We start from the raw sequence: 13,025 nt of genomic DNA on the forward strand, positions 1-13,025 counted from the left end.
TCTCAAAAACCCAATTTCAAATGAAAATCTCATTTTCTTCCCCAAATTTTTCATTTTTCTTCTTGATTTCAAATTTCAAATTAGAAGGTATTTTACATCAATTTGATAGTTCATAACCAAATTTTTTTAAGAATAAAGAGTTTTCCCTTTTTTATGTTCTTGAAAGCTTCAATTTTTTGGAAAATTTAGGACCATGGATTTAGATAAAATTAATGGTTTATTTATGAAATTAAATGTTATTTAAGATGTTTGAACTTGAAACGGAGGATTAAAATGAGGTTAGGGTGTCAAAACTTCAATTTCGACAAAACTAGGTTTTCAGTAGTGAAAAAAGAGAGACTTGAATTGTATATTTCTTGATGTTTGGTTGTGTTCAAGGCTAATTTTTGATGAGTTTGGAATGTGTTTGTTATGTGTGTAAAGTGTTAGATCAATTTGGAGCCACTACGAGCAAGTCTAAAGGCAAGGAAAAGCTTGTTTGAGCTTTTGGCTTGTAAGTGGAAGCGTGATTGATGAATGTCGGGAGTTACTACTAGTATGTGCGATTCATAGCATTAATCAAGAGCTTAGCAATATCCTAAAACCCTATCCTAAGTTTCGAGTGTAAGCCTTTCTTATATTGTTGCTTTGTTGTGAAATTAGGTTTAATGAATGTTAAGTTGTGGATTGAGATATTGTTATAACATGTGATGTGTGTGAATACTTGTATGTGATAAACTGATTTTAACATACATATGTGGTTGGATATATGATGGCTCAATGAGCATAGTTGTGGCACTTAAAGTGCAATTAATGTGAATTCGATAAGCTTGCATTATGTACAAGTTTGTGATGTGAATTGACAAATATGAACAGAGATTATGTGCATTAAAGCAATAATTAAATATGTGTAACTGTGGATATTTGGCCTTATGATCTCTTAAAACCGTTGGATATAGTTGGCATGCCATAGAATTGTGAGTACTCACTTTTGTATTTTTTTAATTTGGACGTTGAAGCCTCGGGGCAGCTTGAAGAGATAAGGGAATGTCGAGCTAAGCTCCATTCTTCGAGACATGTTGGTGTGTTGGAGAGTGTTAGCTTGATGCTACACTTATGTGATATGTTAGACTTCTTGAGTCATTAGTGTGATGGAGATTCGTGTATCCAATGTGTGGTGATAGAGTCCACTTTTATGCTTCATATTTCCAAGTTGCCAAATTATCATTAAATTACTTATATATGAGATATATTACGTGTAATTGTACAGTATATGTTATTTTTATGAATTAATGAAGCATGAACATGTAATTTTGACTCGGTTAGAATATGGTTGTGAATGTGCTTAGTATGCTCTTGCTTAACCTTTGATGTTGTCTATGCTTTGTGGTTATTCCGACATATACTAAGCTTGTTTAAGCTCACACACTTTACATTCAAATCTTACAAATAAGTAGTTTTTGTGGTGTGAGTGGAGTGGCGAAGAAAGTGATCTAAGCAAGCAATATTTTTTAGTATATGGGTTTTTGTGATTCTTTTGAACTCACTAAATAAAGGCAATATAGGTTAGAGTTTTAGTTTTAATTATTAAAATTATTTTATTTATTCTATTTTGGTATTGGATTGACGGAATACAAATGTTGTTTTGGACTTTGTTTGAGACTAAATTGATGTTTGATATTAAGGTAGATAATACATGTTAGATTTTCTTATTTAAATGTATGGATATGGCATAATAAATGTTTAAAGGATGTTAATAAGTTCAATTAAATTATACTATAACCGTGTGTTGAGTAGAACATTGTTTTGAGCATGGATAACATTTTAATTTGTGAATTTTTGGTATTTTGGGTAATGTATCAATACTCAGGATACAAATATCGATACCTCAAAGTTGGGATGTTTCCAAAATTTGATAGAATCCAACTTCAGTATCGGTACCCATATACTAGTATCGATACTCGTGATAAAAATATCGATACATGCTCATTCGATATCGATACCTATATGGTTTTTTGAGATTTATTAAAAATGAACCTTAATTAAAGATAAAACTATTTCTATTGTCGTTTAAATTAGCCATGAACTTTTCTTTAAATGTTAATTTTAGTAGTCGTTTCTCTTAATCGAAACTGTCTATGCATGTGATTAAGTTTCGTTGGTTGATGTAGCATTCTGTAACTCAGGTCTGGCGACCTGATCGGTGAAGGGTGTTACAAGTTACGTTGCCTAATAGAGTAGAGGTATTAAAAAAGGTGTGAATTTTTTTTCCAAATGATGAATAAGTATATGGATAAATGTGTGGATACATGTATTAGGATTTAGCATTATTTATGGAAATAAGTAGAAGCATATTTTGGTTTTGTAATCGTTGAGATCTTAAGAGATGACCTAAGGCATTGTTTGTGTAGCCTAGAGCCTAAACAACCAACCTATATGCTAGTTCCCATAACTTGAGCCTTTAATTATCTTTTCTTGATGAACCTACTTTTTTCTAAACCTCGAGCCTAAAGTGAGCTAAAAACTCAACCCTTCATAGTCCTTAATCTTGAAATGCACTATAAATAGATGTCAAGTCACAAACAATTGAAGGTTAGGTAGAAACATTTGGAGGTCTTAAAAATGAGTTGAGTGAATCGTAAAGAGATGGTTTGATATGGCATGTATAGACTCTTACAAAATGTGCATAGAACGAAAAATATGAGCGAATAAAAGCAGTGAGAGGGTCAAAAGCAAAATGAGCAAATAAAAAGAATGGTTAAGGCTAAAACATTGAGAGTAAAAAGAGAAAAAAAATTGAAAATACGCTCAAAAATGAGAAATTAATTAAGGAGCATAAAATGAGCTTTTCACTATCATAGTACACAAGTACTCGCTAAGTTGTTTATAATAGCCAATATCAAATTGTTTCTTCCACATTGTTGGAGAGAAAATGAAGGCGAGAGAGAGGAAAAATAATGTGGTGAGCTTAAATATTACATATGGGGGAATTGGAAGTAATGTCGTGTGTTATACTGTTCATAATGCTTGAACCGTTTTGAGTTTATCTTTTCTTTGCAACTTAGAACGTTACAAGAAAAAAAGCCCTGTGTGACCTTCATATCAACATTTATGAAACCAAAACTTGTGAAACTTAATAAGAAATGAATAAGTTAGATCCTATCATGTATAGATTCAGCATATCTGCATATCTTTTTTGGATAGGATAATATGGAAAATGTGTTTTATGCATGTTTGTGTGTTTTCTTGAAGACAAACAAAGACTTAAGTGTGGGGGAGTGTGATTTGTCGTAATTTGATATGTGAAATTATGCTTCCCATTACACTTAACGAGCTTGTTTTCAAGAAATTTAGAGGTATTTGTCATGTTTTTAGTTAGTTTTAGTTCTTTGTATTAATAAGTGATTAGTGTGCTTTTTATGCTACTTTGGAGACCCGAATTGGCCAAATGTGCCATAAGAACCCTAACAGTTGATTGACTTTTGTAGGGGGTCAATTGTGACCCGAACATGAACGAAAACATCACTTAGAATGGGTATCATGGTTTCAAAGCATAGAAGTCGTGATACTTGAAATCGTGATACCCCTGACAGTGTTGAAATAAAAAAGATTGAGCCACCAACAATGGTATCGCGATATCAGCCATAGGGTATCCCGATACCCAAAACTCCCAAAGGACCCATATTTCAAAACTGTCAAGGATATCGCAATACTGAACTATGGGTATCGTGATATCACTGTCGAGAGGAGACAAAAAATTATCGTAGGGGTAATCCTTATCCAACATGTCCCCTAACCAAAATATAAAGTCTAGGGGCATTTCGATCCAAAATTTTATGTTGTAATCAAATGTTAAAAGCCACTTTTGGTTGAGAAGAAAGAGAGAGCTTTTAGTTTAGGGTTTCTTTCATCTTTCTAACTTAGGTTTAGAGTAGTTTTCTTTTGCATAGCTCTAGGGCTTAGTTTATATTTTCTTCTAGTTTTTCTTAGTTTCAAAAGTAGTTAGTAAAGTTAGTTGTCACTATAGCTAGGGTTTATTTGCTTGTTCAACACCTTAAATTCTTTATATTTTCAATTTAATACTTAGTTTTAACATAACTCATTTTCTTTTTAGTTTCATCATTAAAAATCTAATTTTTAAGTGTTCTTTTACATTTCCTTTGTTATCATTTTCATTACTTTCAAGCTTTTTCAAGTAAAGCCCAAGCTTTCTCATTTTATTGTGTTTACCTTGGATGCATATTTTGTCTAATTATTGTGTATTTGTTTGCTTCAGTATGATAATGGGTAATAAATATGAAGTGGGAGGCCGATGGAAATGTTATCTAGTTAACTTTTGGTTCAAGGACTAAATTACAAAAATTGAACTAAATCAAATAGACTTCAAAACTTAGGATTGACGCCCCTAAGGAAAATTTGAAATAAGTGAGACTTAGAGGAGATCTTATTAGGCACTAATTTAATATTCTAGGGTTAGTTAGGTGAGGTCAAGAGATAAACCAGTATTATTTTCTTATCTTCTTCAAATATTATTTTCTTACTCATTTCTTTTATCATTTTCTAATTTTTTTTTATTTCACCCGGATTTATTTTATTAAACTCCCATTATATACAGTATACTTTTTTCCCTTTTACTATTTTTTATCCGATTATATGAAATATTTTTAAAGCAAAAAGATAACTGCCAAAGCAAACTTAGTTTTATTTATGTATCTGATTATATGGAACAATACATTTATTTTTCTCATCATCTAAATATTTTTCCTTCCACTGATCATTTATATACATGACTAAAGAATTAAATATTGCTTAACAGAATAACATTTCAAATATTACAATAATAATTCAATTAAAATTATCACATTATAGAGTTGACAATCTAGTTAAATCAATATTTTGCTCGTTTCCATCAACTTCTGCTTGAATTAGGTTAATCAGGAGCCCTACGGTATTCAACTTTGGTTGCTATCGAGGTACAACATTTCGCCAACACTTCCCCTGCTTGAGAGCACTTCCCACGCCAACACTTCTCCCTTGATAGCATAACTAATTTGCGGTGTGACTGTATAACCACTACCAACTAGAACCCCATCTCCCTTATTGTTAAATGGGATATTTCGACAGGGGCTAGAATATTGACCGCATAACCATTGGCAACAGAAACTCTTAACTGCGTAACTACTACCCTAAAAATGACATTATGTTTTACGAGTTCTTTATCTATAAATGTGATTCCGTAACAATTTCTCTATAAAACACCATCATAATAATAAATATCTCCCCTTCTTTCAACATAACACATTTATTTATCTTTCTTTTTCTTTCAACATAACAATAACAAGAAAAAAAACATTTACTTGTTAAGTTGGTGCTGAGGGCATATAGGTGGTGCGTACCTTCATTGAAAGAGACGGCACAAAAAATTAAAAAAAATCTTACATTGGTGTCGCCACTTATAAACCTATAACCAAATTTTTTTTACTGATATTTGGTGCCTCCATTGAAGGAGGCGGCTCCAAAATTAATAAAATATTTAACTTTTTTTTCTTTTTACTCTGAGAATACCCGTGAAAATACAATATTTGAGAAAACTTGTGCAGCCTTGAAAAGTGGTGGCACAAAAAATGATTTTTTTAGCTAATTATTGAATTAATTATGAGGCAATAATTGGGGACATTTTTGAGGTGGTGCTACCTTAAGAAGTGGTTGCACCCAATTTTACTTTAGATTTTAGGTTATTTTCTTAAATAATTTGATACTTAGGTCATTTTTATAATTTTTTTAATATTATAAAGTTAGTTTTCTAAAAAAGCCGGAATACATTTTTGAGGGGCATTATTCCAAAATTTATCCACAACGTTTCGGGTTTTATTTATTTATTTTAAATTTCTCGTTTTTTCTTCCAATTGCACACTTTGCTATTATTTTTCAAGTTGATCCAATTTCAACACAAAAGTTAACGTGACTATTAATTAACTAATGATCAATTATTTTACCAGCGTGACATGACACTTTTTTATGATTCACGTTGGTGTGGTATTAGGGGTGTAAATAAGATATTGATATTCGCAAGCTACTAAGTTCGATTTGAAAAAATTCGAATTTGATTTAGTAATTATCAAGTTTAGCTTGAGCTATCAATCGAATCGAATTCAAGTTTAATAATAACTGACTTGAACGACTCGTAATCCTTATCGAGTTTTTTATATTTTTATATTATTAAATTACGTTATTACTCTTAATATATATTATTAACCTAAAGCTTAATTATTGAGTCGAGTTCGAGTTAAAATTCGAGTTTGAGTACAAAATTTGTAAACGAACTTAAAAATAAATATTTGATCAAGTTCGAGCTTGACAATATTTGGGTTAGACTCAAATTTACATATTAGCAACCCTGGGACATTTTGAATTAAAATTATAAAATATATACATTGAAAAAAAAAATTATTCAAAATGCAATATTTATAAAAATTCAAAAATTAAGGGGAAAAAAAACTAAAAGCCTAAATAAAAACCAGAATCCTTTCGATGGAAGGAGTAAAAATGGAGGATTCTCAGGTCAAAGGGTGTGAAAACGACAACAATACACAGGAAGATACTCAAAATCTCAAATGGAAGAATCTGAGCAAAACAACAAAGACATGGAATTTGCACCTGCCCTTACTTCCATCCACCCGATGCTGAACTCAGTTGCAGTCTCTTGAGTTCAGTTCCAGTCTCCTGTAAGCTTTTATCTTCCCTTCTCTTCTTTTAATTTCCTCTAGTCATATTTAGTTGACCTATTGGTCACCCAAATTCCGAAAAGAAATGAAGATTGTTTTAAAAGAAAAAGAAATGAAGATTCTTTTAATTTCCTCCAGTCATATGTACTTGAAAATACATACATAATATCAGTTGGGTCACATTTTCTCTCCATCGATGAAAATCTCGGGGATGTGAGCAATCATTGACCAATTTTTGCATTTCTTAATTTGGCCTTTGTCGAATAACTTTGAACAGCTTGTAATTTCAAGGTACTCTAATGCTTTGAGAGAGTACAGTGTTTGTGGGAAAGATGCTAACTGAGGACAGTCCAAGACTTCAAATCTTTGAAGTGAGGTCAGATTTCCAATCCATTCCGGTAACGTCTTCAGATTCAAACAGCTCGAAATCTGCAAATCTTTCAGTGTGGTGACCTGTTGAAGACCATCAGGCAGAGAACTTAGTTTCGGCATATCCCTGATTCTCAAGGTGCGGAGGCATTGCAGTTCCATGACATTCTCTTCCAAATCTTTTGACAGATCCAGCTCTCTGCATTCTTTGATTTCAAGCTCTTCAAGGGCTGTTAGATGTTTAAACCCTTTGAAAAGTGACTTGAGCATTTCACAACATCGAATATTGAAAAATCGGAGTGAAGTTAAACTCTTCAGGCCTTCCTCAGTTAGGCATATTAGATCAGGACAATTTTCTATTGATAGATGTTGAAGAGATATAAGATGATGAAGCCCTTTCTCTGGAAATGACACCAAATCGATGATACCATCAATATGCATAACCTTTAGCTTGGAAAGATACAATGGATACACCAAATTTGCTCCTGCTGCTACCATTGCTGACTGTTGCAAAAGCCTTGCAGGCGTATTCTTTAGCTCCAGTTCTTCCAAAAATGGATGCAATGGCATATGTGACAGGTTGGTGCAAATCCCAATTTTTAATTTCGAAAGACAAGGGAATGAGGGCATTGATTCCTTCTTCTGCAATGGCCTTTGTGATGATGCTGCTGCGCCATGATTATCATTGGTAACAAGAGGGGCTTCCCTCCACCATCCCTTCAGATTTCGCAAGTCAAAAAACACTAATTCTTCTAGGCAAGGGAAGAATTCTTTACCTTCTCTTCCTCTATTCATTGGATTTCCCTTGAATGATAAAGATGAAGAAGATTCGGCATTGCTATCTTCAATGTATTCGATAGCAGTTATCTCTTCAAGCCTAAGCACCTTAAGCTTGGGAAGCTGACTGAACAACGGGAGATGTATGCATTTTAAACAATTCCATATGGTGATTTCAAGTAAGTTTGGGAGTAGCAAAGCCATGTCCAAGCTCATCCACTTTGGGAACCTTTCAGCTCTATATCCATAAATGTGAAACTCTTGAAGATTTGAATGTGGCTGCAGGCCTTCCAACAATGCTTCATCTTCTTCAAAAGTTACATGACTATTACCTTCTCGGCTCCAATCTAAAGTCAACACCTCAAGGTGTTGTTTCTCCTTCAAGTTTGCTTCCTTGCATTCTGCTGCAACATTTCTCAAATTTTCCAGCTTTGCTATCATTAGTTCTCCCCTCAGCTCATTTAGGTCTTTTAGTTCCCTTAGACCTCCACTGGCCATTTCGAAGGAACTCGTGCCTACTACAAATCGTGTTAATGTTTGAAGCGAAGTTAGCTGCCCAATCCCAGATGGCATAAGTGTCAAACCAGTACATTGACCAGTCTCAAGATGCTTAAGACTAATCATGTTACTTAATTTTCTCGGAAGCTGTTCTAATCTCTTACAAGAATAGATTTTTAGTGTCTGCAAATTAAGCAACTCAGTAATGGAACTTGGGAGTTTTCTGATGACTTCATTCTTGGAGAGATCAAGATACCTCAAATGTTTCAACTTACCGATGATCCTCGGCAGGATGTGAAGCCCAGTATTGTGTAGATCCAATACACGCATAAGCCTAAAACTTGAAATGATTGCTTCATGATCAACCTTGTCCAAAACTACACGATGAATAGGTTGAATCGGAAGAAGAAATGTCCGTATTTTGTTTGCGTTGAGCAAAGTGGTTGGGATTTTCCAGGATGAATCTAATTTGGCACTCAACGACACATGACGAGTTCTTTCAGATATGTTTTCACAATCCAGATCTACCATGGAGCAGTCACTCCCTGCAATTAATTGAGCAAGGTCATGCATGAGGTCATGCAGTTTGCAACTTATTACATTGCCCCATTCATCATATTCCACATCTTGAAAAAAGGACCGCCTGAGTAGATCCATGAAATACTGGTCCCCCAATTCCTCGAGGCATTGAATTCCCTGCAATGGTTGTACAAACCCTTCTGCAATCCAAAGTGAAATAAGCATTTGCTTGTTTATCTCATAGTCCTTAAGAAACAATGAACAGTAAACAAAGCACTGTTTTAAATAGGATGGCAGTTGTTCATAGCTTAACATCAGTACGGATAATATATCATCTTCATTTCGAGTTACCGTTGACAATTGCCTCTTTTTTAAAGAGAGCCACTCGGTTTCAGTATCTTTGGTATATAGAACGCCACCTATGGTCCTTATCACAAGGGGATTACCGGCACATTTTTTGACAATGTCCTTCCCAATTGCTACTAATCTTGAATCATTTGGCTCTTTGCTTTCTTTAAATGCCACTTTTTCGAACAAGGACCAAGACATGTCTTCTGGAAGGCCTTTCAACAGGTAAGGCTGGCTTGTGCCTGTAATGGAAGCAACCAGTTGAGCACGTGTAGTGACAATTATCTTACTCCCCCTTGCACCATTCATCAATAAATCTGCCAAATTCAGCCACCTCTTCCGACTATCATTCCACATATCGTCTAACACAAGTAAGTATTTCCGGCCATCGATCCTTTTACGAAGGTGAGTTTTCAAGGAATCCATCTCAAGACTTTCATACCTGGAACCAGTAGCAGACTCCAAAATCTTCCCAACTATCATTTTCACATCAAAAACATCGGAAACACACACCCACATCCTCAACTTAAAATGCTTCACTGTTCTCTCATCATTGTACGCTAGTTGAGCTAGAGTGGTCTTGCCTTGTCCCCCTATCCCAACAATTGGTATCACTGAAACATTGTCAACGCCATTACTCTCCAACAACCTTTTCATGATGGCATCTTTGTCACCTTGTCTCCCAACTACATCTTCCTTTCGGACAAACGAATGTGTCTGCTTCCTCTCAACCTTTACAAGTGGTATGCTTATAGGGGATCGGTCCGTAAAGTGGTATTTAATTTTATCAGCAGCTATTGCATCTAATTTCTCCCTAATGGCCTCGATTTGATGACTTATTTTAAGATTGTAAGCTACTTGACTAACTTTTGAGAATAGAAAGCTTACCTGTTTTCCCCTTTTCCCCTGTTGACGTTTCAGAAAATGAGTTGAAAAATCATCCAACAGGTCATCTGCATCATAAACTGCATCTTTAAGCTTTCCAAGCCAATCCCTAACCTCATGGCTCTTGGCATGCTGATCCTCTGCATCCAAAAGTACAGCTTTAATGGCGGAAACTGTGTTTTTCAGTTTCTCAAGTTGTTCTTTGACACCCCACACCAATCCGATTTCCTGGAGGGCAAGGTTGCCTATCTTTCCCAGGATCCCATCAGCTATGTTGAACAAACCTGCTTCTGCCATTCTTCTCTTCACGTAAAACACTAACAGCAGCAATGGTTAAAATGCAAAGCTTTTGTTGATCTGGTAAGCAGTTTTGCCATAAATACAAAGTGTTGACATCAATTTCATTTTCAAATTAGATTAGCTGGCTATGTCAACAAGTCTAGATTAAATATTAAAATAATCTATGAGGAGGATAACATGGAAAGTTTATTGCAAGTAAAGGAAACCCATTTTTAATTAGGCCCCAGATAGGTAAGACAAAAACATGCTTGACCTTTATTTATGCTTTCAAGTGGTTGTGGAAAATACCCCACAATCCAGCCGTGTCAAAAGGGACAACTCAATCTTAGAAAACTACGAAATATGTGCATCAAAATGAAGGATTCCATTAAAATCGAATGAGTCGATTACTACAGTAACAGGATAACAGGATGAAACATCAATCATAAATACCATGTTTGGCTGAAGGGAATAAAATAGCACTAATCATCCTTATTCTTTGTCCTCCCATAATAGCTAATTTTAGTATTGTATGTAGGGGTGAGTGTTCGATCAGAAATAAAAAAAAATTGAGTTGATAAATCATATTTTATCATACTAACTCAATTTAAAATTTTCTCAAATCGAGTCTAGTGAGATAGAATTCAAACTGAATTGAATATATTTGTTCGAGTTAAATTAACAAAATATATTTTAGGTTCTTATAATCACTGTCACTCACTGTAATCAAATTTGTTATTAACTTTAATCCCTTTATAATTTATTTATTAATATTTTATATACAGGTTAACTTCTTTTCTTGCTTAATTGTTTCAATTATCTTCTTATCCTAGTCACTATGTATTTTGAAATTAAAAATTATATTAAATATAAAAATATAATTTTTTAATAAAAAATTATTTTAAAGATAAAATGTGAAATTGATACCAATATAAAATTTTAATATAAATCTTTTATGGCATCATCAATAATTCAATTTTAGCAAAAATTTATAAAGATTCGATATGATAAAACAATTCAATAATATAAATAATACAAAATGTGAAATTTAATTTAATAATACAAATAGTAGATGTAAATAAGTTTAGAGGGAAAATAAAAGGTTTTGGAGATTGAGGGAGTAAAATTGGAGGGAGAGGAAAGTGAAGAGCTTTAGGAGTTTGGGGTAATAATGTAAATTATTATAGTTTGATAATTGATTTATTCGAATTATTCAAGTTATTTGAATTCAAAAACCAAACTTGATTCAAATTCTAAATTCGAAAAAAAATTCGAGTTGACTCGAATAACTCGATTAATTTAGATAACTCGATTCGTTTAACTCAAAATTTGAAAAAAAATTCGATTTTTTTTAGTCGAATTAAGTTTTGCTCTCCCATAATGGTATGACCAAAGAATGACTATTTCATGTATGAATAACAAAACAAATTTAATTTCCAAATTACTCCTTTAAAGCTTGTACTCATAAAATATAAAAACAAAATATTTGAGATATTTTAACATAGTTTAATATAAAATATTTTATTTCAAAGTATAATTTAAAATAAAATATTTTAATATAATTTAATAAAAATAATTATATTAAGAATGTTATTAAATTTTTTATTTTTATTAAATTATATTAAATAATAATTATATTAAATTATGATTAAATTATTTATTATTTTTATTAAATTATATTTAATAGAAAAAATTCTTCTAAGGTTACTTTGATAATTTCAACCTTTTTTCTCATGTTATTACAACATTTATTCCATTCAATCAAGCACAAGAATATTATTACAGTTTTATTTCATTTTATTCAACCAAACAATTAACTTACTGATTACAATTCTATTTCGTTACAGTTTTATTCTATTCCAGTGAACCAAATATATCGTAAATTTCTTATAAAATGACATTCTTGTTTTAATCTCCAATTTAAACATAGTTACTTTAATGCAACCCATATATTTGCTTTGCGAAAATAGATCTTACCTTCTGTTTTTTTTTAAAAAGTTTTTATATTTAGTTAAACTACATCCAACTTTCATAAAGAATTTGTAACCCGTGTGTTTTTAAGTTTTTATATTTAATGCAACCCATGTGTTTTGGACATTGAAAAGGAATTTGAAATATTTTTATCATTTTACTCATCTGCCATTAATTTGTCACGTCTTAGTCAACCAATTTTACTAATTTTTATCATTTTGGTCTCTCAATTTATTCTTTAGAATTAATTTTTTTTGTTTTAAAAAAAGTTAAAAAAGATAAAATGAGTAACGAAAATAAAAACTTATTAAGATTGGGTGACTAAAATGAGTGTATGTAATAGTAAATTAACAGTGGGTGACTAAAATGATCAAAATATATAAGAACATTGTAAACTTTATTTTAGTGCCCAAAATGAAAACTTATGAAAATTAGGTGACGAAATGTGTAACCCTTTATTTTCTAACTTTATCTATATATATGTTTTTTTTTGGCTTAATGCTCAGTTTGGCCTCTTAACTATGTCTATTTTCCTACTTTGGCACTTAAATTTTTTTTTTGGTCCCAGATTGATAGTTAAATTATTATTCCGTGACCCAATTCAACCAATTATTTTCTAACGGTGTTAAAAAATCTTGTTGCCACATGACACTAATAAAAATATGGCACATGGCA

General features: G+C 32.4%; 1 protein-coding gene across 1 annotated transcript; it reads right to left on the bottom strand.

The window, feature by feature from the left end:
* Positions 1-6,345: 6,345 nt before the first annotated feature.
* Positions 6,346-10,569, bottom strand: LOC107909946 (putative disease resistance protein RGA4). Its single transcript, XM_016837656.2, has one exon. The coding sequence runs from the start codon at positions 10,395-10,397 to the stop codon at positions 6,882-6,884; it is 3,516 nt and encodes a 1,171-aa protein (XP_016693145.2). The 5' UTR covers positions 10,398-10,569; the 3' UTR covers positions 6,346-6,881.
* Between the last annotated feature and the right edge of the window lie 2,456 nt (positions 10,570-13,025).

This window comes from Gossypium hirsutum, chromosome D02 (assembly GCF_007990345.1).
Source record: "Gossypium hirsutum isolate 1008001.06 chromosome D02, Gossypium_hirsutum_v2.1, whole genome shotgun sequence".
NCBI classification, from domain to species: Eukaryota; Viridiplantae; Streptophyta; class Magnoliopsida; order Malvales; family Malvaceae; genus Gossypium; species Gossypium hirsutum.

Bases quoted from the DNA above. Each gene is read 5' to 3' on its own strand.
- LOC107909946 (XM_016837656.2), bottom strand. From the start codon at position 10,397: ATGGCAGAAGCAGGTTTGTTCAACATAGCTGATGGGATCCTGGGAAAG.